The 24035-nt window shown below is 40.3% G+C and overlaps 1 protein-coding gene across 2 annotated transcripts in view; it reads left to right on the top strand.

Annotated features, from left to right (window-relative positions):
* ASXL3 (ASXL transcriptional regulator 3) overlaps nucleotides 1-24035 on the top strand; it is a 182225-nt gene that overhangs the window by 101110 nt on the left and 57080 nt on the right. For both annotated transcript variants that reach the window (XM_084780434.1, XM_084780433.1), the window contains one exon: nucleotides 4766-4929. In XM_084780434.1, coding sequence (XP_084636560.1) covers nucleotides 4766-4929 — 164 coding nt within the window. The remainder of the gene's footprint in view (nucleotides 1-4765; nucleotides 4930-24035) is intronic.

Raw genomic sequence — 24035 nt, 5'->3', positions numbered from 1 at the left:
CTTATTGCTTGTGCATGACCCCATCAAGAAATATGAGTCTTTAAGCCAGCACACTCCTTCTTTAAGTTTGTCCTGAACTCTCTTAATGAAAGGGCAGGAGGTGGAAGGGGTGGCACACAGGCATTTATTACTAAACCAAATACACAAATGCGTGTGTCCACGTAGGATGTGACTACAAGACTCTCTGGGTACATTAAAACAGAGGGTTGATTACCAGGGCCTTGGCAGGACACATGCCCCTGATTTTTTATCATGCAACGGACCCTCTAGTGCAGTCTTTCTCTGGCTTCTCCTGTCCTCTCTGCCTGCCTCTGCAGCCATAGCCCTCTAGGCTAAGCATCTGCGAATTAGACACCAAAGTGACTTCATACTTTTCCTTCTGTGGGCACTGTAGGGAGATGTGCAGTGCCAGCTTTAATGAGATAAGACAATCATATATAATTGGATTATTCTTAAGCCAATTAAGAGTACATGTGTGAGGATAATTAAAATGGAATTAAACATTCTCTGTAAGAGCAAATTTAGTTAATCTGTTCTGTCTTTTCTTCAGAATTATAAAACAGAGTTTTGCTTAGATGGACGGTTTGGACATACGTCTTTATTTGGTTTAGTCATAAATGACTGTGTGCCACTGTGGGTGGCGGCTCCTCCTCCTCCTCCTCCTCCCCTTCTTCCTCCTCTTGCCCTTTCATTAAGAGTGTACAGGATAAAGATAAATTTACCTACACTCCATTTAATGAATTATTAAGCTATTTATATTTGGTTTATTGTATGTATGTATGTATGTATGTATGTATGTATGTTGTATGTATGTGAGAAGAAGCCTATTTTCTATCTTAAAGTTAAAGTTAACAGGAAATTTATAAACTTAAAATAGACTAGGGCTTGGGGATTTGGGTAAGTAGATAAAGTACTTCCTAAACCAGCCTGAGGATGAGAGTCTGATCTCCAGCACTCATGCCATGAAAGCATACATTTGTAATCCCAGTTCCCAGAAGGGTCTGTGGGGCTCACTGCTGACTCCCTAGCCTCGGCAGGTGGAGAGTAATTAAGAAATACATCCTGTGTCAACTCTAACTCTCCACAAATGTGCATGCATGTGAATGCACACCCACATACATGCCTACTCTCTCCCACATATAAATATGTGCATACAATAAAATCAGCTTATCTTTATTTAACAGTATTGTCAAAAATTCAAAATTGTCCATATAAAGGTCTGCTTTTAATTACATTTGTCCATTAAACCATCCTGTGTCTAGAGCCATGTTCTCATTTTTTATTACTATTTATGTTTGAAGTTTCTTCTCAGAAATTTCTAACTTCATTAGCTTAATTTTAAAAATATCACCTTTTCATATTGATAGCCAGCATTGTTTTTTTCTACCTCAGGGATCTCTACTCATTTTTTTAAAACATGATTAACTCTTCATTGGGTTTTTATTCAATGATTGATTTGATTAATTAAATTAATTACTTGGTTCTTAACTTGTGAATGTTCAAGCTTTCTTCTCTCTCATTCTAAAATAGGCGATTTAGTTTTCAAATAAATTGAGTAGCATTTTATAAATACTGGAATTGTTTCTCTTTGACTTTTGAAGCACTGTGGACTCCTTGGACTAGCCAACACATAGCAGCTGTGGGGAGGATTGAAGGTTTCCTGGCACTGTGTTGTGAGTCTTGATTTAACTCCTTTCCTTTGGACAGAGAGATGTGGTTTTATGATGCTAGTTCAGTGTTTGTTGAGACTCACTAGCCAGTTGTGGTGTAGTTTCCTTCTATTCCTGTAGTGACAAATAGCACATGCCTGTAGCTAATACTTAGTGCAGCTCCCCGTGTTCAATTAACTGCATGAGTATAGGTATTGGTTTATGAAAGCTTTCTGTGTTTTTAAATTATCTTTATAATGTGATATGTGTGTTTTTAGCCACATTTGTTGATACTTCGTGTACTACTATAAAGACAATTTATTTTCCTGTTTCTCTCAGCTTTGTCGTGTATGGATGGCCTGTGTATTCAGCAGCTCAGGTCATTAGTTTTTACACATGGGCTGGATGGTCAATTTCATGCTCAGTAACATTTCCTACACGAGCTCTATCTTGTCTATCTTGATACTGTGTTGTTTCTTTGTTGCTGTTGTAAATCTATTATTAGTATTTTTTTTAGCTTATCTAGGGGAATTTTTAACTATTCTTGAAAACAGTAGACATCTGGACATTTCATATTTTACCAGCAATATAAAATGTTGGTTATTTTGTTGTGATTTTTCTTAGACTTAATTTTAGTGTTTCTTCCTTTTTCTTCAATGCTTGCTCTTTGATATTTTTCTTCTGCTTATTAATTTGGAAATTTGTTCTTTTTCTGTTCTTCTGAGGCTGCCTGGAGAGTGCTAACAAAATGTATTCTCAGTGCCCATGTTTTGTACATGTTCTCATCTCACATGCATCATCCTTCATATACATAATTTGTTTCCACTGATTTAATGTTTGTTAGTCATCAGTGCTATTTTCTACAATTAGTATTTACATAGAAGCACATTTGATTAGTTGATTTTGGTTCGCCATTGGGGCTGCACTTGTTTACTCCTTCTTTAGTAGAAATCCTTGGTCAGTAACAACCAGTAGTAGCTCTATCAACAAGATTTTCTCCAGATTCACCTTTCTGTTTAGGATATTTAAATGTCCTTGCATGTGGCTATATGAAAACCACAGCCACTAATTAATGAAAGTGTAAGTTTATTTTTATTTTCTCTTGATTCTGTGAAGATAGCACAGATTATTTCTTGGAAAAAAATGACTGTAAGGAATTTTTATTTCTGATGTTTGGACAGACTTCAACCCACATGTAAATAGGAATGAATACGCATCTTTTATGAAACTTGATGTTCTACTGTAGCTGCGAGCCCTTGTGTTAAACATATTTCACTCAGTGATTTTAGATATCACCCCTTCTGCAACCTTCTTCCTTTCTCATTCTGAAACCACTGTAGATGTGCATTCTGACATGGTACATAACAGTCCCTGTTTCTTTAATTTTAATTTATTGTTTGAGAATTCCAATATATGTATCGTAGTTAGATCAAATCCATTCAAACCACTCCCTCTAGCTTGTGGCATGCACCACTACCTCTAGATTTCCTTCCCACAGTCATTTGCTCTTTTTAAACCTGCTGAGTTCACTTAGTGTCACCTGTACACACATAGGTGTAGGGCCACCCCTGAGATCACGGAAAGCCTATCTGTGGTTACAACCATGTAAAAAAATCAAAACAAAAAAATTTCTCTTCAACAGCCATCAATCACCAATAGCTTTTCAGCCCATCCCACAAGACAGAATTTTCACCTGGTATTGTCACTTGGGTCAATTGCTGTGGCTGGGAAGCCTTTGGCTCTTACTTCTGCCATTCTAATAAATTGACATATTATACTGCCGTCTGAATGCTCAGCTTTATACCCATAGGTTATTTCTGTTCTCAACCCTTTTCAGAGAAGCTTCTTCTTGCAGACTTGGTTAACACAGATATCCACAGCTGTCCAGCATTCCTTGCATTTATGCCTTTTGTTTTAACTTTCATGTTTAATCATTTAAAACAAAGATCAACACATTGCTTGTTTGTTTGTTTGTTTGTTTGTTTTCCATAAAGGACCAGAAAATAAGTAGTACCTATATTGGATTTCTGCTACAGCTCTTCCTCTGTTGAAAGAGCAGACCAGAACAGTCTAGAAAATACTTGGGATGATTGTGTTCTAGGCAAACTATTCAGCAGAACAGGCATTGGACCAGAGGTAGCTTAGAGACCACAGTGTACTGGCCTCCGAGTCAAAGCATATGGTAGGTAGCTCAAGTCACAAACAACTGTCCTGCTACTGTTGTGTATATCAGCTGTCAGTAGCTCATGATAGATTCTGTTCATTTGTTGTGATTTCCAGTTGGGAAGTCTGAACACAGATGCTTCTGGACACCAGAGTGTCTTGAATCATGGAATGGCCTGGAAAAAAATATATTGACCCCCTCAGATCTTGCGTCTGTAATTTTTATCAGTATTTTCTTAAATTATCCTTCTAAAAAAAACCACCTTGAATTGAAATCTTATAAAATTATCTGTGCTTTACTGCCCTGCCTGAAACATGGTGGGAACACACACTGCTATTGCTTCTATCTCCATCATTAAAACTGAGATCACTGTGTAGAAGGAGATGTCGCTCAGTGGGAGAGTATTTGCTGAGCATCTTCAAGCCCCTGTGTTCAATGCCTAGTGCTGCAAAAAAGTTAAATTAACAAGGTGTTGCTATTATTGGGATTAGGTTTTAGAGAACATACATAACATTTTTATTTATTTATGCTTCTAAATGTTTTGAAAACTCTGATCAATTTGCAATTTAGAATTACTTGCACCTCATAGTCAGGAGCCCTAGGCAAGAGGATTGCCACAAGTTCCCATGCGTTTTCCTGAACCAGAGTGAGCTCCAGGCGGGTCTGGGTTGCAGTGTAAGATCCTGTTTCAGAAAAAGCAAAATCAAATAACAAACAAGATATTCATAATTACAGGGTTTTAAAAAATTATGGCTGCATGCTAATTTGACTCAAATAAATATTGATTGAAATATAATGAAGGTATCTACCTTACTAATAAACGTTTTATTTTCTGATTTCTTCTCTGGAAATTATTTAGAAGTGATAAAAATAAACATATGTTCAGGGAGTACATATATGCATGTTTCTTCACTCTGTAGTAAATTCATACCTCTTGCTTTATTTATCACAGGACACTTGAAATGGACCAAAGCTGAGGACATTGACATAGAAACCCCTGGATCTATTCTCGTCAACACTAACCTGAGGGCGTTAATAAACAAGCACACCTTTGCTTCCTTCCCTCAGCATTTCCAGCAGTATCTCCTGCTGCTGCTCCCAGAAGTGGACAGGCAGGTAAGTGGAGTTCTGCACATTCCAGCCCCTTCAGCATCAGACCCGGACCGAGCAGTGGCTGGTCTGTCGTCAAGGCAACTGGTGTCTGAACGGACTGCTTTGCAGAATGTGGTATATAATTTATTTATTCTGTTTAGTTACTGCTGCTGTTGGTTTAGTTCTTTAGTCTGCCAAAATAGAACTATTATTTTTAAAAATCTCAGTAATGAGCCTATTCAAAATTCAAATCACTGCACACTATGGTAGAATGAAAGCTCGGCCTACTCACGTTTGGAAAGGAAAGAAGAAAAATCAAACATTCCACTATCAAATAAATCTTTGAAGTAGCTGCTCCTTTGCCTGGAGGGAGTATTGAAATTTGGTAATAAAAAAACCAGGGTTTCTGAGAAATTATGTTAATGTTTTTATTCTGAGTCTTTCCAAAAGGCATTTAAAATTTATGTTTGCATTTTCTTTCTGCAAGCCTACCATCAAGGATATGATGCCTATAAATAATCACCTTTTATCTTCTTGCTATAACTAGAGATGTCCTAAATATAATTTTAGAAAGCTTCTAAAGTAAAGAAACACAAATATAGACATGTAAAAGGAGGCATCAATCAACTTCTAAACTGCTCTGAGGGAAGAGAAGGGGAAAAAAAACTCGTATAGATTTTTATCAAATGTCACAAAAACTATTAAGTGCTGTCTTGAAAATATTTTTCTGTTATTCTTTTTTATTGGCATACTATATGCATTGTGCTGTAACTCTTATTTCAGTAAATTCTGACACTGCATTTTTTCAGTTCATTCATTTAACTAATGTATGTGTTCTTGTGAATTTACATGTTGAACAGATATTTCTACCTGTGAACTGAATTAGGCAACATTGGTTCCATTCTTCTATACCACTCTGAATAATTTTGATAGCTTTCTGTGTGGCTTAATTTTCTTCTAACTTCTCTACTTCTTTTCATACAAATTTCATTATGACAACCACTAGTTTGTTAACATTGCGACGTGACTCTTTAATGTAGTCATCTTCTCAAGAGAGATTGTTTTGACTTCAGATACATTTCATCAGGGAGCTTGCCACTGTCGAACAAAATATCCATGATATTTTATTGTGAATCCGATATGTTTTAGATGCTTTGAGATAGTAGACAGTAAATTCTTAATCAATGCCTATGTCATGAATGATTAAATGCACTCTACTTAGAAGCATGTACTTTTTACAAAGCGCCAAAGCACAAGGAAAAATTAACAAGCTTAGACTGATAAAAGCCCAAGTGCTTCTCTAAGCAGAGATGCAATTGAAGGATCAGAGACTGACTTAAGACTCTTCCTTTAACCTACAGATACAGACAGCATTGAAATAAAATGTAGAAAAAAATACCAAGAGATGAGACATCCAGAATTACAAAGTCAGGATTTATCTGGCTAGAGTCTCTATTGTAGGAAGAACAGTGAGAAGACTGTGTAAAGACCCTAGAAGTAGATTCTGGAAGGTTCCTTTAGTATGGAGCTGAAGTGTCTGAACTTTCCTCTGGGCTATCTGCTGTCAAAGCTGAGGTCTTTTGGGTATCCAGTAGTCTAATAATACCATCGCTTTTTTGTATTTAAGTAATTAATTCAGATTACTTCTCAACTGTTATCCCCTAACTTGTATCTTCCCATTCCCCCTCCCTCCCTCTTTCACCCTATTCCCCTCTCCTAGGTCTGTGACAGAAGGGGCCCTCCTCCCCCACCATATGATCACAGTCTATTAGGTCTCATCCTGGTAGCCTGCTTACCCTTCCTCTGAGTGCCACCAGGCCTCCCCAGCAAGGGGAAGTGGTCAGATAAGGGGCACCAGAGTTCATGTCAGAGTCAGTCCCTGCTCTACCCACAACTGTGGAGAATGTGTTGTCCATTTGCTAGATCTGAGTAGGGGTGTTAGGTTTACTGCATGCATCATACTTGGTTGGTACAGTAGTTTCATCTGACCCCCTGGGTCCAGATCCGCCCTTCATGATGTTCTTCTTGTAGGTTTCTAGGACCCTCTGGATCCTTCTGTTTACCCACTCTCCCATACCTCTCTCACCTGGAGTCCCCATAGGAAGTCCCAGCATCTATCCCAATCTCCTGCTAAGTGAAAACTTTCAGGGGACATCCCTGTTGGGCTAGTGTCCAATTATAAGTGAGTATATACCATGTGTGTCTTTCTGGGTCTGGGTTAATTCATTCAGGATGATCATTCCCAGTTCCATCCATTTGCCTGCAAGTTTCAGGATTTCCTTATTTTTCATAGCTGAGTAGTATTCCACAGTGTGAATGTACCACAGTTTCTTTATGCATTCTTTCACTTTCCCATGCAATCGGCTCTGTTAGGTGGCGTTCCCTCCCTCACTATTAGTGTGTTCTGATAGTATAAAATGATGTGTTAATTTCCTTATGAAACTTCTATGCATGTGTATAGTATTGTTTATCACATTCCAGCCCCTGTCATCAGTCAGGTCCTTGTTTCCATCTCACACTAGTTGCCTTCCTCTTCCTAAAGAATCTCCCTTCTCTTTCATGTCATTTTAGGAACTCTGCTTTCTTAGAAAGTAATTTCTCAGTACTGGGAAGGAATGCCAAGCAAGGGAAACACGAGAGCAGGAATAATCAGCACACAATTCTAGGTCCCATGGTGGAAGAATGGTGAGCCTGAGGGGGATTGGCACTGAGATTACAAATGAAGAAAATAACGTCTTCGCCACCCTTTTCCTCATGCTTCTCTTCCTCTTCTTCCTCCTTCTCCTCCTCTTTCTTACCCTTGGTCTCTACCTCCACTTCTGCTGAATATATATATATATATATATATATATATATATATATATATATATATAATTTCTGTTTTGTTTCATAAACTATGAAGGGAAGTATACAGAGAGGCCATAGGAAGGAGTCTTTTTACTTTTTTGTTTGACTGAAATGGGATTCAAGAGTCAAGAAAACCTTTGACGATTCATTTATTAGCATCCACAGCTGTTTTCTCCACTTTGACATGTATGTGATTCATCTTGTTTACATTAAGGTGTAGCATACACTACATACTCAGTAAGTACTAGTGGAATGAAGAAATAACAAATTGTCCTAGATTTCACCAAGGATGCAGTGACCCAAGGGACCATGGTATGAGCCTGATATTTTATTCAAACTGCAGGAGTTTCTATTACTCCATTTTTTCTAGCCACTGTAAGAAAGAAATATAAATGAATTTGGCACAATACCCGTTCTTGAATAACATTTAGCCCTTTGGGAGATTATTTATTCAAGAAATATTTACAGAGCATGCATTGAATGTTGTTTACTTGATGAATGCAGGAACTCTGAGAGACTGAGCTGTGTGGCTAGGCATTACAGAGAGGAAAACCCCACACAGTGATGTGATACCCTTTCTTTATAATTAGGGGGAAAGATTAATGGCTGTATAGGTCTACATCAAATTTAGTAAGATGACTGGGCCACATACATGTCAAAACAGAAGCATAAAGTCCTCTGAAATCACTGAAAATGAAAATGGTTAGCCCGAGTGCAGTATGAAAGAAAACTCTGTAATGCAGAAGAATGCTGAAGTTAAGTCCTCAGGAGCACTGGGATGAGAAAAAAAAAACCTCTTCCAGAGGGAAAACATGCCATTTGCAAACTGCCTGCATGATGGTCCAGCAGATTCAGTCCTTGTGGGTGACTGAGATCGTCCACGGGGACATTCTAGAATACTCTGAAGAAAGGTACCTTTCCCTGCAAACTTGAAGACCTGGTCACAGGCTAGATAGACTTGTGGGATTTTGTGTGAAACTGGTGAGAACCATCAAAGATTTTTCAAATGAGAAGTGACACACGCACATGCCTTTACTTACATAGATATTTTAGTGCCTGGACATGGAGGAGGACAAGGGGGTTAATAAACAAAGTGCAATGCTTATTTTCTCTAAGGAGCTGGTAAGCCCTATGAGTGACTGTTAGGACAGGCAGAAAGATGAGACAAAGGGGGACTGGCCTCGAGAGAGTGCAGTTGTTGAGGTAAGAGACAGTGCCCTGACCTTCAGCATTAGCCTTGGAAATTAAACTCAGGACAGAATTCTATGCATGTTTTCACCCCCAGAATGCATAGGTTCAAGTGGCAGACTGTCTGCAGTGTGGGTTTATTGAAGATGCAGAAACAACTGAGATGTATCTCATCTTCAGGAATTCACAAGTGCATAGCCTGCTGTTGGCTTTATCAGCATTTGGAAGAGAGAGATTTGGAGCATATTTTCTCTTCATTCCCTTCTTTATCCCCTCCTCTCTTCCTCTTTCTTCCTCCCGTTCTCACTCTCCCTATCTCCCTCTCTCCTTTTTATTCTGAACAAAGTGGGCTTCATGCTGTGACCTGGCAGGATAATGCCCAGGTGGCTGCATACAATCTACCTAAGTTGTTTGTCTGGGTTTAGCTTAAAAGTTTCCAGATTGCTACAAACACCAGTTTCCTGATCTGGAATGAGTGAGGCAGGCACGGGAAGCCAGTCTGATTGCATCAGTTTATTTGAGCTTGTGGAAGGGTCTATAATTATATGATATCCCTGGGAGTTTTAGTGGGTAAAGACTCCCACCCAAAGCTTGAAATTTCTACCTCTCATGTTTTTTCTTCCTGGAATATTCCAAGTTTCTGCCTCCTTACTAGCCTAAAGCAATCTTGTAGGACCTCTAACGTTGTACATCTACAAAAAAGAGTTCATTGCATACAAAAAGCTACATATCTCTGTTTGCCTTGCCACTGCCAGCTGCCAGGAATCCAACCTCTCCAACCTCCTCCTCTTCTGCTTTTTCTTGACCAAGTTCAGAGGTCTATTTGTCTCCAATCATAATTAATTTACTCCTAATTGCATTAGTACATTGTTACATTTGGTTTGACATTTGAATTGACTCTTCATATATTATACAGCAAGAAACAGAAAATCCATCTTAAGCCCAAAAGGGATGTATTGTTCAAGTGCATAAGATAACAGGGGTTAGTGGATTAGGGTACAGTTTTAGTTGTTAATCTCCGGATTTAGTTATTGTGAACGAACCATTGCATTATTTGGCTGCGTGAATTGTGTAAACAAGTTGATGTTTTAAATAAAAGTCCCCTTGTTTAGGATCACTATCTGAATAAATGATGATGATGATGTTTGCCCCTTGTCTCACCTTCATGGGGAAAGTGAATCTATTCCAGTAATTAGAACAAAAGCCACAAGAATCATGCTCTTGGTTGCTGCTGAGGTCACCTGATCTCTTGACTAACCATGATTTTAGCCAGGAGAGTGGAAATGGCAGACGGGCTTGAGTCAAGGCAGTCTTGCTCTGGAAACAGTGTTCCCGCTGCTCCTTCCATGATGTTCTACACTTCCATTAAGGTCAGAGTCACTTTGAGGCTTGGTTTCTAAGACCTTCTGTTTAAGGGTACACAGTAGGGATGAAGGGATGCTTGCTAGATGACTATACCTTCAGAAGGGGGGGTACCTGAATTTTCTCTTGTAGGAGGCACATGTCCCCACTGTTACCCCAGCAGCCTGGGGAGTTCCCCTAGAGTTTTAAGGCCAAACTGGGATTTGTGGCTTGACTCTGAAAATATTTCAGAACTAGCTGGTTTATGAAAAACATTTGGAAATTATATCAAAGGTGCCTTAATGTAGGTGTAAGCAAGGTGATTCAGAGGAAAGGCTGTGCTCAGAATAAATCAGTAGGGGAAGGAGAAATCCTGCTCACAGCTTTCACTATACTCATATGTAAGAATATACAGGACTTGGGTGGACTTTGAGTACTATCTTATCACTGGGTAAGTCCTGAGTAATTGATAAGATAAAAGGACTCCTGAAAGGTAGTATACCTTTACTCTAAAGAAAATTACATTTGAGATTCTCAAGCTGTCTCTTTGGAGGGTTGAGGCCCCACCCAAATCATGTACCTTCAAGCTTTACACCTGGCTGTAAAGTGGCCACTTTAACATAAATATCTATATAGGCAAGGAATATTAACTCTGTGTGGGCAGCCTCTGCATCAGATGTTACTGGTGCTGAGATTCCCACGGCAGCTGGTGGGCGATTCCAGTTGGGCTCTGGGCTAAGGCAGTTCCTCTCCCTTCCCATATGCAGTTTACAGCCATCCCACTCTGAATGGGTCCCATCGGGGCCCTTCCCGTACCCCTATAAGTTCCCTGCATTTCTATCCTAGCTCAGGACCAAGTGTGGTATCTTTGTCTTGACCTTCAGATCCATGCCTCAACCTGCTTCCTTCTGATTGCTTCCATCAGTAAACCCTAGAAGGAACACTGCAATAGTTATTTCCTTCTCCTTGTCCTGTCCTCTGTCTTCCCCTTTATACTCTCTGCATATACCCTCTTTTTTTTTGTTATCTTCCTTCCTTTTTTTCCTTCTCCTCCTCCTTCTCCCTTTCCTCCTCTTTCTCTATTTTTTAAAAAATATCCATAAACCTCTAGAAAGTGCAGAGCAGAGTGATTCTGGCCGGGTGATTTACTCTTCTTCCCACCCAATTTATTAGGATATTAGAGTTAGTGGAATATGTGTGACAGGAACGCAGAAACGGGACTATTTGGGATAAGGTATATGAGTAGTAGGAGGCAAGGAAGAGGCGTGATGAGGCCAGTGGGGGATGATAAAATGCCCTGACGTATATATGAAAAAACACAGAAGCAAGCACTTCCTTTCATAAGCTTAGTACTAGCACTGGGGACCAGCAGAGTAGCGGTAACGATTTCTTTGTGATCTGAGCTCTAGTCGAATCTATCCAGGAGTCCCAGTAAGCTCTCTTTGATCAACAAGATGGTGTGCAGATCTGTGACTATGTTGAATGTTGCTGGTCTCCTCTGTCTGGAGTAGACATTACTCTTCCTGTGACACCTTTGAAGACTGTAAGCCAGTCTGGACTGGTAGAGTGTTTTCTTGTGGCCAGAATCAGATTACAGTCCTTGGAAAGAGGAAGGTAAATGAATCTGTGTTTTTGCGTGCTGCTGCCCAGTTTCCCTAATGAAAAACGTATTGCTTCCCTCTTTGAAATTAAATAGTATGTTGAGGAAGTTAATTTTAGCCATGTAAATATCTTGCTCTTCAAACATTCCACTTACTAATTTATATTTGTACTACTTCATGGCTTCCTGGTTTTAATGGGTTATTATGCTTAAACTATCCCACATTCGGGCAGTGGGAGACCATTAAAGGCGGCTGCTGTACACACACGCGTGCCCCTGTCATTATCTGAGCTCATCCTTATGATGGAGTTTTGTTTTGTACATTCTGAGTATCACTTTGGGATGAACCCTTTCACCAAGAAATCAGGGTTTCCTTTAGTGAAGTATGGAATCTAGAAACCCAGACTTCAAGAAAGAAGTGTTCTTTACTGTTAGGGTATTGCTTCTCCCACATTTACGACAGACCTGGGAAATACATGGAGGCACAAAATGCATGTGTGCCTACACATGTGTGTGGACCTACCTACACGTGTGTGTGAACAGTTCTTTAACTCAATATTGGCTTCAAGGAGCATCATGTAGAGACGTGTGGATCTGATACGTGACCTGTACGCAAAACACACCCACACCTACCTGTAGATGTAGCTGTATCTCCCTTGTCATCCAGTAATCCAATGCTGATCTATTGTGGGTCTTTCTAGTGTTACTCACTCAACCTGTCTCTCCCTTCTCTGATAGAAAGAAACCAGCTTCTAGCACACTTAATATATTTCAATACTTGATGTTGTCTCCATGTGGGCAGCCTTGGTTCTCCCTTGGCGAGGTAACCTCCCCTCTGTGGAAGAGTCCTTGTCACATTCAGGCCCTGATTTAAGGGCAAGCCCCACCTAGTCACCCATGTCATTTAGACTCCTTCCCTGTCCTCCTCATCTGCACATCAGGACATTCCTCTATGCAGGCACCTCTTCACGAGTCCCAAATTTGGTATTTCTGTCCAAGTGCCTCCACTGACCACTACCTCCTGTGCATCTGCCTATAATTCTGTGCTGTGCCACACTGACTCCTAAACTCATTGAACACACACACACACACACACGCACACGCACACGCACACGCACACGCACGCACACGCATACGCATGCGCATGCACACATGCATGCATGCACACAGACAACACACACACACACACACATGCACATGCACACACATATAAAGGGGTGGAGGACTTGTATCAATCTAAACTTCAGATCTCAATTGTTCAGGATGCAAAAGAGGAGGTCCTTCGCTTTCTGCTTGTTTGGAAACCACAGTAGTGGAGTAAATAAAGAAATGAGTGGATCTGGTCTCCACACCTTCCTCTGCGGCCAATGTAGGTCACATCCCTTGACCATCCCTTCAGGGAGGTCCTTCCCACAGACCCATCTCTCTGCAGAGATCTGGAAGCATTTCTTCTTACCACACCAAGTCAAATACTACTTCCTACTACTTGTCCTGGCTTCCTGGACGTCCTTTTTTGAGTTGTCTCCCTCTTGGCTGTGACTTTTATAAACCTTGGCTTCAATCTACTCTCCTCTGACTGTCCAACCCTCAGTGAACTGTCTGTGCTTATTGGTAATCTTGACCAACTGAGCTCTTAAGTATGAGCTGCTGCTGCCTGTTGTGCCCAGAGCCTCACACATGCTAGGCAGATGTGCTACCACTGAGCTGTATATTTCAAGCTCTTGACAGGATTTTTTTTTTTTGGACAGTTGGATCATTTGGCAGTAAGCCAATCCTAGTTTTTGAAGTAGGAGTAGGATATATAATTCAAATAACCATTCAACCAATGTTAATTTCATATTTATTTATGTATGAGGCTCTAAAAAGTATTGATGATACAGTGTTTAAAAGTCACACTTCCTGTCATTATGAACTTAGGCTATGGTGGTGATTGTATGCATCCTGCTACGGGGATATAAAGGAACACATTAAAGCCTGAGGGCAGAGAGGTCTAGGAAGAATCAGGATACGTACCAAGCAAAGAATCACGGAGGATGTTCTAAGTAGGATCACCAGTATGTGTCAGCGGTAGTGCTAATCACTCATAATGCCCAGCTTTCTATATATATGCAATCACTGACCCTTACAATAAAGCTTCAGGGTCATTTATCCCCAGTTCCTATACATGAAACTCAAGATCAACGGCAACACCTGGATGTACCTAACTTCCTCCGAGTATACTCAAGGGCATCAGAAGTTGAACACCAGATAAATCAACTCCAAATTCCTCCTATTCCCCAATAGGGTCTTCCTCATTCTCAGGACCCAAAGTCAGAGAGGGCAGAAGGGGCTAGCTGCACCTGAGGAGGCTGGGATAGCGGGCGAGGAGGCTGAGGCTACAAAGTTGAGTTCGAAGAATGGACTCAGAAAGACCTGAGCATCCCTGAGCACCTTAAATCAGACCAGGATTTTGGAGTGGGGGTGTGGCATGTGAAGAATTACATTTGACAAAGAGCTTGGATGGAGGAGTGAGGCGAAAGGCTAGAGGATGGAGGGCTCCATGCTTGCTGGGGCTAGCCATGCTGTCTTTAGCACTAAGCCTGTACTCTGTGTAGATGCTTTCATGTGTTTGCTGTCACATTTGGTCTGTCCAGCTCACTCTCACCCTTAAAGGCCTCCCTTTGTAAATTATTTAAATTTGTTCTTTGACAATTGCACATGTGTATATAATGCTTTCTGGTGACTCTCACACCCCACATTTTGTCTCCTTCATATCTGTTACCCCGTCTTCCCTGTTCCCTACAGGTCCCTTCCCCCACGTTCATGTCTTTTTGCTTTGTTTTGTGACCCAACCAACTAAGTTTCACTATGGCCTATCCACAGTGGGTGCACATCTAAAGGTTATGACTCCCCACCCCAGGAATTCATCAGTAGCCAGTAATTTAGCCGGTTGGGTTTAACCCTGTAAGATCTCGCTTTACCCATGACTGGCTGTTAAGAAATCTAACCTTGAGCAGACCTAGTACAGGCAGCCACAGCTGCTATGAGTCCCTGATTGCAATGGCTGGGTTGTGCCCAGTGGATAGCATTTCTTAACTAGAGGCCTGTCTTGATCCGTCTGCCTTTTAAGGTGCCCTCCTTAATTATTCTCTGTCACATGTTCCTGTTTGTTTTCTTGCCTGTGTGCAGTTTGCCTTCGTTTTCGTAAAGACTACAAGACAGTGTGACTTTATTCTGTTCAGTGTGTGTGGTAAATAGGAAGAGGGTCAATAAGTAAGGATGGATGGATGGATAAAAGGGATAATGGATGAGCGCAAATGAGTGCATAGATGGATGAACAAACTAGTGAATTAATGTAACAGCAAGTAGATGTATAAATGAGTAGGTTAATGAATAAATAGACAAAGGGATAAAATGAAGAACTTTAGCCAAAGGCATTACAGGATAAATAAGGCTGGATTTATGAGGTATTGAATTAAGCAGTTGATCTGCTTAACACAAGCCAACCAACCAATAGGCTCAAAGAATCGTAACATCTTTTCTCATGGTTCTGGAAGCTGGAGTCCACTGCCAAGGTGCTCGTCTAGATGATTCTCCAAATGCTTCTCACTGTCTGTGGTCCACAGGGTGAGCATATGTTCCAGAATCTCTCCTCCTTGTAGGTGCAGTGAAGAGAGCATCACCTTGGTGACCTCCTTAGAGACCTGTCTCCAAATAATAGTGACACTGTGGGGCCAGTAGATACTGGTTATGGGTGCTTGCTGCTTGCTCCTCCAGAGGACTTGAGTTCAGACCCCAAAATTCTCATTGGGCAGCAGTTCCAGTTCCAGGGACACAGTGCCACCTTCTCTCTTCTGCAGGCAACTGTCCATACTACAGGCACATTCATACATGAGCATAAATCAAAGTAAAAAGCTTTAGTTATAAAATAGACGCCATATTGTGGCTACAACCTCAGCATTTTTAGAAATAAAATCATAAGCATTCAACAATTGGGTTTAGAGGAGAAGATGTGTTTCAGATGTGACTTCTTGTACATTTGAGAAAGTGTACTTCAACATACTTTGGCATGAAAAGTGAGACTAGTGATGAGAGAAATTAAAAGTAGAAGAAATACTTTTATTTATTGGCTAAAGTCTCAGAATTCAAGGAGGCGAGATTACAATAGAAAGGAAAATTAATTTTATGTTTTTAATGATTGTGTGTGATTCTGTGTGTGTGTGTGTGTGTGTGTGTGTGTGTGTGTGTGTATGTGTGTATGTGTGTGTGTGTGTGTGTGCTTTCATGTGCTGAGATCAAAGGGAAACAGGAAGAGAATGAGAACATAATTAAGTGTGGAGTGTAGTACAAAGTGAATCTGTCTGCTCAGAGAGTAAAGATGGGTTGGAAGGCAGCATGATGGAGCCGCATGAGGAGTCAACATAGTGCAGGAAGTGACAACTTGATGGTGGAGTTAAATGGTGGCTGACAAAACTGCTCTTCTTACCTGTTTTCACACACAAAAAAAGTTAACTAAGTTTTTTTGTGCAGTTACCTTGGTAACAGATGTGCTGGGACTTGGGTTTCTCAAGAGTAAGATAATTTTCTAAGTCTCAAATGAAGGATGTACCAAGGCTGAGGGGTAGTTTGTGAAATGCTTCTTGACTGACTATGGGACTCAGGCTAGTAAGGCTGAAAGGATGGAGTTGCCACAGTTGGAGCTTGGGGAAGAAGAAACTGTAGGTCTCTGGGAGGAAAGGGTTTTTAACTCTTAAGTGTTAAAGTCCAGAAGAGCACAGTTTGAATATTATCATTAGATAAACACAAACAAAAATTCTCTTTAGTTGCAGAATTTTGATTATGACTTCAAGTGCGAAAAACCCCAAGGGTCAGGATCAGGAGAGTATTGGCCAGGGCAAGTAAGAAGTTCAAATCACCCTTCATCCAGTCTCCACATGAAAAAAAAATGAATTTAAAAATCTCAGTGCCTGACTCTTTGGCCAGCTGTGCATTTGTGCCTCTCTGTCTCTGCAGATGTGCTGGGAGATTTATTTATTTATTTAGAATTATTTATTTTGTATACAGTTTTCTGCCTGCATGTACACCTGCAGGCCAGAAGAGGGCATCAGATCACATTATAGATGGTTGTGAGCCACCATGTGGTTGCTGGGAATTGAACTCAGGACCCCTAGAGGAACAGTCAGTGCACTTAACCTTTAAGCCATCTCTCCAGCCCCTAAATTATCATTTTTTAAAAAAAAACTTTTATTTTATTACACATGTATAAAACAAACTACATACAGCAGGGAGAACCATGTGACAATCATGAGAATAATGAGTTCTATACATGTTGCATTCATAATGAATTGGCCTTCTGCATTCAACCCATTTGAAGTAAGTGTCTTTCCTGTCTTGTTGGGTCTAAATTTCTGAATGAGATTCAATATCTATCCTATCTAACTCTAATAGCTTAACTTCTTTATCTTGATTTAAAATGATCTTATCCCCTAACCAACTAAACTTGGTTGTAAAACTATACTATCTTGTCTTCAGTGCCCCTCAGAGACTTGAGAAGGAATAAAACTTAAATTCCTGAATGAACCAGCAGCTTCCAAAATGTACAAATTGACTTAAGACAGTTTACTGCCTGACCAGTCACCCAATACACTTTATAACATTGGAGCCTCATCTTCAGCTTTTTGGCCTAATATTTCTGCCAGACTTGTTTGCAGGGCAGGAACTATTGAGAACTTGCTTACCCTGACTTGGCACAGGACAGCCATCGGACGACTCTGCCTGTATCTAAGTTGACTGTTTTTAGGCAGATTCTGTTTGTGGCAGGAACAAGGACATTTTGCCCTGTGGCTGGTTTGCCACCTTTGAAGCCATCTCCATAAGGAGGTTCTTTGATGCTCAACATCTTCTTTGAGGTTGACTGGGTGTTGTCAGGAGTTAACTTGTCTTGTTGTTGAAGAAATTTAGGCTTGTATGAACAACTTTAAATGCCATATTCTGTGTGTCTCTGAGGCTTTTGAAGACTTTATTCACCTAATTTACCACATATAATGATAGAGTCATATCTATCTGTTCAACTTAGGATATATAGTGCTGGGAGAATTTTTAGAGACTCCCTGATGATGCGCGGCAAATCCTCCTTTAAGAATTTGCACTTTATCAACATGTCTACATGGAACAATTTTGTGACCTTTTAAAAATATATGGCAGCTGGTGGAATAAATGTCACCTAAAGTGGAGTCATATTTAGGCTTTTATTACACTTTCAAATTGAACCTCGCTGATGAATAGGCTGTTGTCATACCTGTCACCTGAGTCATTTTTAAGTGATGATTCTTGCCACCTCCATTTGGTGGCATCAGGGCAATCAGGGCCATCTGCAAATCTTTATCAGACCATCCCCCAACAGCATGTCAATAAATGATACCTTTTATTTTTGACCAAATGGTAATTTGGTGACAGTGTTTCAGTCCGTTCTGACTCCTTGTAGTTTTTGTTCTGTCTGTATCTGAGTGTCTGTGGTCTGCTAAATGGCTGGCTGCTGAAGGATACGTACAGTGTAGGCACTTTAAAATCCTATCTGCACTCACCGGCTGCAATGCACATAATTTTAACTGTGGAGAATGTCATTAAACTAAAATGGAACATTTACCCAGCCCTTTTACAGAGAATTTTGGGTTAGGAAAATGAATGTGTGTGTCAGGCATTTACTGCAGCCGAGAATGTGATTTATTGATTTCTGATGGCTATGTTGGCATCAGTGTATATATTTAAAGAAGCCTTTATAAATGCAAATGGGAAAGGGCTTTTTGGTTCTTTTTCCTCCATGGAAATAGCTCATACATTTTCAATAAGCCAGGCTCCTCTTAGAGATCACTCCATGTACTGTATATATTGATTTAAAAATTATACTGTTATTTTATTCTACAAATAGCATATATAATGAAATGTCAATTTACCTAAAAGATTATAAAATTCAAATGTATTAAAGATATGAAAGGTACTAGTATCTTAAGCCGTTAGGTAAAAGTAAGCGTGTACTTGAAATGTAATTATTTTAATGGAAGGGACACATTGGCTTTTCCCTTGCTTCTGAAAGCATATCTTAAAGTACTTAGGAAACCCATTATTCCTTCTTGCCTAACTCACTTACTGGTGATACTAAATCACATACAGCCAATGATTATCCTTGCAATCCGAGGCTTGCTGTTTCCGTTCTTGTCATTCAGACTGCAGGGAAAGTGCTGAGGTATACATAACTTATTTAATAATATGGAAATGACTTATGGAAACAACTGATTTTTATCTACGTTATTCATTTCTTAGCTCACTCATGGTTAACATCAAATCTGATTAGTCAGTATCTAGCTTTAACTTATGTCAGATAGTGTATAGATTAGAGTGAGTTACAAAAAAAAAAAAAAAAACCTGGGCAGTTGAGCAAATGGAGCTTCTTTTATTCCTATGCACAGCCTGGTTAGCAGAGGAACACAGCCTCATTCAGCCTGGAAAATGTGGCTCCGTATTATAAGCCATGTTCTGCTTCTTATATACAGACGTGATGTGGTAACTGAGTGGCCTGGAAGGGTACCCTTGACCATGTATAATTCACTACCACTAGCACATTTTATTAATGATGCTTTATGCTGCCAAGTGATGTTTACTTAGTTACCCTTAGCTGTCAAATTTATTTAATAAACTATTCAAACATACATGCCTAACTTTCACATTTTACAGAAGAGGAGAATGAGAGTCCTGTAGAAGAAACAGACCTCCACTAGCTGGTTTTTTGTTTGTTTGTTTGTTTGTTTGTTTGTTTTTTACAAATGTGGAAAGGCATGGCTCTACAGTTTCGATGGTGACAGTTAGTTCAGATGACAGGTTACCTGTTGTTCTAATTGTAAGGAACATTGTCCTATCAGGACAACCATGGACTGTCACAAACAGGTGTTATACAGAAACTCCTAAACTAAGTCTGTCTAAAGAAAGAAGCTAATGAAACTTACAAAACTTACCATTAACCCCTGTTTATTCAGTCTTACTTAATAGTTCTCTGAAGAAAAAAAACCCTTACCTTCACTTATAAAATACACTGAAGATGACATGAAGGAATAAAAGCTCAACCAACAGCAGGGAGGCATCACAAAGGTGTTTGGATCTCGGCATGAGTGTGCTTACTTATTTTCATATCTCTAATATCTGAAGGCAATAATAGGAGTGACATGAGGTCATTGACTATAATGAAGGCTGTTGTCTCAGATGGAAAACTGTCAGTGGCCTCTAGATTCACCCTGTATAAAACTAAATCTGAGTATGGGGCTGCAGTGTCAGACATCTAAATACAACCTCTCCTTTCTGGAGTGTTCTTTAGGATGTAATCTCTATCCTAGGAGCCTACTGCAGACCCTGTCCTTGGGATGTTTGCCCTGGACTTGTCTTGTCATTTATATCTAGAGCCTATTTTGTGAGCTACAGTAAGCCCACACCCATTGATGTGTCACAAAATATCTGGTTATGATGCCCCCTGTAAAAGAAACAGCCCCTGCTCCTCACAAGTGCCAGCCCCCCTACTTGGTCAAGCATGACCTTGGCAAATCTGTACTTTCTTCTGATCTGCCCAGAATGATTCTTGAAAGGTCCGGTAGATTTCCTGACAAAAAGCCATCTCTGTATTTAAGTCTGATTCAGCATCTACTGAAAATGTTCTCAATAGTACCTTCTCACACGCTGCAAGTCACCAAGAGGATGCGTTTATTTTACAAGCCGGTTTTACGATGGTGGGCTGCGTGATGTGCTAGACACAAGGATATTCTGTTTCATGAGCTGGTCCTGACTTCCCAGGCTAGCAGGGAAATACACACGAGGATGAGAAGAGGTTCACTGAGCTCCCTGGGAATATACATGAGAAGAAGAGGATGGAGAATATGAGAGAGATTGAGAGAGAACTCATGTGAGAGTGAGACATTTATCTAAAAGCACCTTGATGTTCTGGAAGCTTAAGGTCCCAGACAGATGTCAACAGACAAGCCCTTAGTCCACAGTGAATTATTCTTTGCCACAGAGACACGTGGTTTACCAGTCTGGTGGGAACAGGAAGTGGTTCAGACCCTATGTAAGCAACAGTCGCTGCTCACTCTGTTCATCTCAGGTGATTCTTGCCCAGCCTTTCTCTGGTAACTGTTTGCATTGTTTCATCCGGAAGGCTCAAGAACATATGGTAAAGAGCAAAGGGAAATTATTGCAAATCCAGTACGATGTCTAAGAACACTGCTTTCTCATACATAAGACACAGAAAATATACCACAGGAGGGAAGTGCCTTTCAACTGAGCTGAGGAACTCATGAATTTTCCATCTAGTGCCATCTCCTCTTCCTGTGAATTCTAGTTAACCGACATGCACCTTCATGTTCCATTTGTCACGGGGAATGAATGGTGCAGCTTTCGGCGACAGGTAAACCTGAGAGAAGAGTGTATGCTGTGTTAGGAGTTTATGTGGCCAACCAAATCCTTACATTTAAACTTGAACCCTGTGATGACAATGGTGGTATTAAGAGCAAAAGCTTTTGAGAAAATGATCACGTTCTCTGGATCCTGCCCTTGGCAGTGGGGTCAGTGTCCCTGTTAAAGAAACTTCACAGAGCTTCTCCACCCTGGCACCTGTTCCACCAACGTAGAGCAGTGACCTATCATCTTGGGAGCAGAATTCAGCTTCCAGCAGGCACTGCCTCTGCTGGCATCTGAAGCCGCACTTCCAGATTCCCTAACTGCTTCTTTATAGATCACCTACTTTCCTGTAGTTTGTTGCAGCAACACAAATGGATGAAGGCAGGAAGTTTTCAAATTTGAAAACAGATCTCAGTTGCATTTGAGAAGGAATAACAAATGAGCCATAGAGGTCTGAATGCTAAGCTTCAGTTCTAAGGTGTTTAAAATAATTGATTCCACTGAAATATACATACATGTATACACATATATGCACACACTATATATATATGCACGTGTGTGTGTGTGTGTGTGTGTGTGTGTGTGTGTGTGTGAATTAAAACCATAGAGCATGTCTTGGGGTACGATTCAGTGCTACAATATTTGCCTTGGTTGTGGTAGTCCTTGAGTTCAGTCCCCAGAACTAAACAGAACCGCTTGGATATAAATTATGTGGGTTATAATGTGTGAAGATGGGAAGACTGTGGCTCCAGCCTTCTACATCTTAATGACTGCATAAAGGTAAATGGCCTTTCAAAGAAGACTAAACAGCACCAGCCAATTAAGTGAGGGAAGGAAGAGCCATAGAGGCTTATCACTGAAGCCCAGACAAGTGGTGTGTCTTCAGAAGGGTATGCCCTCACTCATACGCAAACTCGCTTAACTGAGGTGAGGACCAAGAAGTAGCCATCACCTCTCACAGTTTGCTGGTGATCTCTCCTAGCAAGAACAAATTACAGATATTAAAAAGGGAAACAGAAAGAATATATTGAATAGAACTCTTTAATACACCCATAAAGAAAAACATGGTGATGAAGTAATAGATTCTGGGCTTCTTTTTGGGCACACCGAGGCTATTTGTCTCTTTATTATTGCTACTTAAAAGGGGCCTTTCTTCCACAATATGTTAATTATATTTGAAGAATGTAAAATGTCCTGATTTTTAGACATTTTGTTATATTATGATAATTCTTTATTACTTTTTGTTTTACATACCCAAGCTTTCCAGATAAAGACATAGGCACATAACTGACTGAGAATTATAACTTTTTTGTATTTCTTTCTAATTTGTGTACTTTTTGAAAGCCATTTAATTTATTTGACAGGATAGAAATCACACAAGTGTTCAATGAGATAAAGGTACTTAATGCATTCATTAGGGTGGATCCCTCATAACTAAGCAGCTTTAAAAATACCACCTCTATGGTGCTGGAGAGGTAGCCCAAGGATTAAGAACTGTCTGTTCTTCCTGAGGGTCCAGAATCCATTCCCAATACCCACATGGTGACTGACAGCTGGCTGTAACTCCAGTTCCAGGAAATCCTGTGCCCTCTTCTGGCCTCATGGGGCACTGTGCATGGTATACCGAAATAAATGAGGCAACTCGCGCGCGCGCGCGCACACACACACACACACACACACACACACACACACACACACACACACACATTTTAAAAAAGAGAAAAGAATAGCCAGGACTGTTGGCTCACACTTTTAATCCCAGCACTTGGGAGTCAGAAGCAGGCAGATCACTGTGAGTCGAAGGCCAGCCTGGTCTACAAAGTGAGTCCAGAACAGCCACGGCTACACAGACAAACCCTGTCTCAAAAAACAAAACAAAACAAAACAAAACAAAACAAAAAAAGAAAATAAAAGAAAAGAAAAAAAGAAAGAAAAGAAAGAAAAAAAGAAAGAAAAATGAATAAATAAACAGATCTGGGTAGGGGTTTGAAGTTTACCGCCTGTATTGTCCTTGGCTGGTGCCTTAGTTTGAGCGGGACCCCTGGGCCCAAATCTGCCTTTCATAATGTTCTACTTGTAGGTTTCTAGGACCCTCTGGATCCTTGTACTTTGCTATTCTCCCATGCTTCTCTCATCTAGAGTCCCATTAGGATGCCCTCCCCCTCTGTCCCAGCTTCCTGGTAAGTGAAGGTCTAGCCAATGGGCAGAACATTCCTCACAGTTGAGTGGAGAGTGGGATATGACTTTCTCATGTACTCTGGTGCCTCACATTTGGCCATGTCCCCTGGAGGGGGAGATCAGAGAAGGACAGCAGGTTACCAAGAAGAGACTTGATACCCTATGAGCATATACAGGGGGAGGTAATCTCCCTCAGGAACAGTCTTAGGGGAGGGGAATAAGGGGAAAATGGGAGGGAGGGAAGAATGGGAGGATACAAGGGATGGGATAACTATTGAGATGTAACAAGAATAAATTAATAAAAAAAGAAAAATAAATAAATAATTTAAAAATATATAACCTCTTACTATCATTGCAGCAATTAAAGTTTAGCCTGAGGGCTTTCTGTTTGTAAGTTTTTCTTGTTAATTTCATTTTGTTTCATCTTGAGGGTGTCAAAGCACGGTAGATGCCTAGTGCTTATTATTCCGTCTTCAGTTTCTTCTGTTTCTTCTATCCAACTCTTCAAATTTAATATTGAGCTCCTCCAGAAAAATTTCATTTTGCTTATCCTACTGCC

This window comes from Acomys minous, assembly GCF_964271855.1.
Source record: "Acomys minous genome assembly, chromosome: 4".
Lineage (NCBI taxonomy): Eukaryota > Metazoa > Chordata > Mammalia > Rodentia > Muridae > Acomys > Acomys minous.
Note: the sequence above shows the minus strand (reverse complement) of the source record. Positions and strands in the feature narration are given on the sequence as shown.